Source organism: Entamoeba invadens (genome assembly GCF_000330505.1).
Source record: "Entamoeba invadens IP1 unplaced genomic scaffold scaff_1105074726009, whole genome shotgun sequence".
Classification (NCBI taxonomy): Eukaryota; Evosea; order Mastigamoebida; family Endamoebidae; genus Entamoeba; species Entamoeba invadens.
In genome coordinates, this window is record NW_004440436.1 from 71,706 (window position 1) to 74,233 (window position 2,528).

The following is a 2,528-nucleotide window of genomic DNA, read 5'->3' on the forward strand; positions in this document are numbered from 1 at the left end:
AAATCTATTTCAGTTTTAATTTATTAATAATTTTAACTAATATTCATAAATTAAAGTCTTGCATAAAGCAAAGTTTCCCATAAGGCAAAGTGTCGATACTGAAGTATTTTTTTATAAATTCACTTTTGTCACTAAGGTTTCGACCAGGATTATGGTTTCGACTAATAATTGATAATTTTTATACCATTATAAAAACTAAATATTAAAAGTTATATTTAAACCATTATTTTAAAATAAATAAGAAAACTTGTTCATTATTATTCAAATAGTATTTTAATGGTAAGTTGAAACTATAGTATTACATTTGTATTTTCTGTATAAAATTAATTTAATAAAAGTAATTTTAATTTGAATACAAAAAAATAAAATGATATTTATTTCACTTAAAAAAACAATTGGATGGCACGCCTTGAACCATTTTATTTACGAAACGTTGTCTTATATCTCCCAAAACTTTCAGACCTTGCCACTTTTGTTTGTATTAACAAAAAGTCTTGTGATGTATCAGAGAGTTTGTATATCAATCCATTTAATCTTCCTCAAAGCACTCCAATCCAAAAAATTGTCATATTATTTCCAAAATTGGAGACTTTGTACCTTCCTTATGAAGTTGACTATGATTTGTCTTTCTTAGAGAATTTGGGTACTTTTATCATTGAGTTACGACGAAATTACAAGACGCCAAAGTCTCAAGGCCCTTCAAAAAGTGTGACCTCACTCTTGTCGACAGAATGGTTTCCAAAACGTGTGAGGAAACTTCGCATCTTTGAAGAAGAAGTCCACACTTTTGCAGATAATATCAGCAAGTATGTGCAACTTAAAACCGTCACATTTGGGTTCAAAGGAAATGATTGTATGGAAGACTTCATGAAAATCATCACCCACAGAACTCTGAGAACTGTGACGTTTTCTGCTGCTGCGTTTAATGCCAATTTAATTTCCGCTATCGATTTTTCAGATCTGTCCGACACGCAATTTAATATTCAGTTCTTCGCTGCAGTCAACTCGGAGTTGTCCATTGAAGATGTCCAAAAGCTTTCAAAACTCCCTCCAAACGTCTGTGTATACATCTCTTATCTTTCTGACATCATTTTGGATCCATTGTACAAAACAAAGAACATCACTTATCTCCCATTTCTAAGCGAAAAAGAATTGTATCGCACAGTTACTAAAGTCCTCAACAAGAATTTCAACGACAAAAATCTCTTCTCTTTCATACAAAAAGCTCTTCCAAAGGAACTCCAAGTCGTTAAAGACTTCACTCAACAAGACCACAAAACGTCCGTTATAAAAGTTGACTTCACAAATTTGAAGGAGGAGTTTTGCATGGAAATAGTTGTTTTGTATAAAGTGCGTTTTGTGGAGCTTACAATGCCGAAAACAGTTAAAATTTTAAAGATGAAAAGTGTTGAGGGCGCCGTGAAAGCACTTGCGTGCAAACTTGAAGATGTCAAAATTATAAAACACGGAAGAGATAAAGTTGAAATTGAATGTGAAAATATAAAGAAATATAAATGTGACAGAAGTCGTGTTGATGTGGTGTATAAAGGTAAAAAATATTTAAATAAGTTTTTTATGACAGTTGGAGAAGGTTTGTCTTATGACATTTCAGTCACGCAAACATCAAAACTTGTGTTTTTGAGAAAAGGAGAAAAAGTAGGGCAACTTGTATTTTGTGGCAAAGTTTGTTTGAATGACACAACTTTTGTTGTTAATGACGTGAAAGAAAGTTTTGATCTTTCTCGTATTCATAACAGCGAAATTAATACTTTTAAAATAAACGAAATGAGATCATCGCCATTTAAACTGAAATTTGGCGAAGTACAAAACGTCAAAATAATGGGAAATGATGAAAATGAAAGTTATATCAACGCGATTCACTTTGATAAAATTGAAAGAATGAAATTATCATATTGTTGTATTGAACAATTGAAAGGAAACGAACTGACATATTTGAATTCAAACGATGCGTTTATAGCAAATCAAACAATCAAGAATTATGGGATAATAAAATACTACTAATTTTGTTAATTTCGGTAACAATTCCCTTTCAAGAAAAAAAGACTGAAATATCATTTTTTTCGGCAAAATTGCTGTATGGTAAAGAAAAAAAATAAGTTACCTAAAAAAATCGGGTTATTACGTAACAATAAAAATTATCTCAAAATAGATGACAGTAAAAATAATTTTTTGGCAAAAAAAATATATAAATATTAAAATAAAATACTCGAAACCAAACAAACTATATATTATAAATTTTAAACTATTATTAATTTATTAATAATAATAACATAATAATTCAAATTGAATTAAATTTTTAGTTTATTATTTTAAACTTTAAAAATTACTTAAATTGAAAAAATATTTATGTTTTTATAATACTATCAAATAATTATATATTATATTAAATATCTGACATAGTTATGTTATAATGTATTTATATTATTATAAAAAAATTCACAGATAATATATTTATATAAAATAATGATATTAAGGCGACCCGAAGATTCATCAAAATGCTAGGGCTG

At 28.4% G+C, this 2,528-nt stretch overlaps 1 protein-coding gene across 1 annotated transcript; it reads left to right on the top strand.

Moving 5' to 3' along the window:
• Positions 1 to 399: 399 nt before the first annotated feature.
• EIN_294880 (hypothetical protein) lies at positions 400 to 2,022 on the top strand (the record flags this gene model as incomplete). Its single annotated transcript, XM_004257701.1, has 1 exon — positions 400 to 2,022. One exon carries the CDS (start codon positions 400 to 402, stop codon positions 2,020 to 2,022), a length of 1,623 nt encoding a protein of 540 aa, XP_004257749.1.
• Between the last annotated feature and the right edge of the window lie 506 nt (positions 2,023 to 2,528).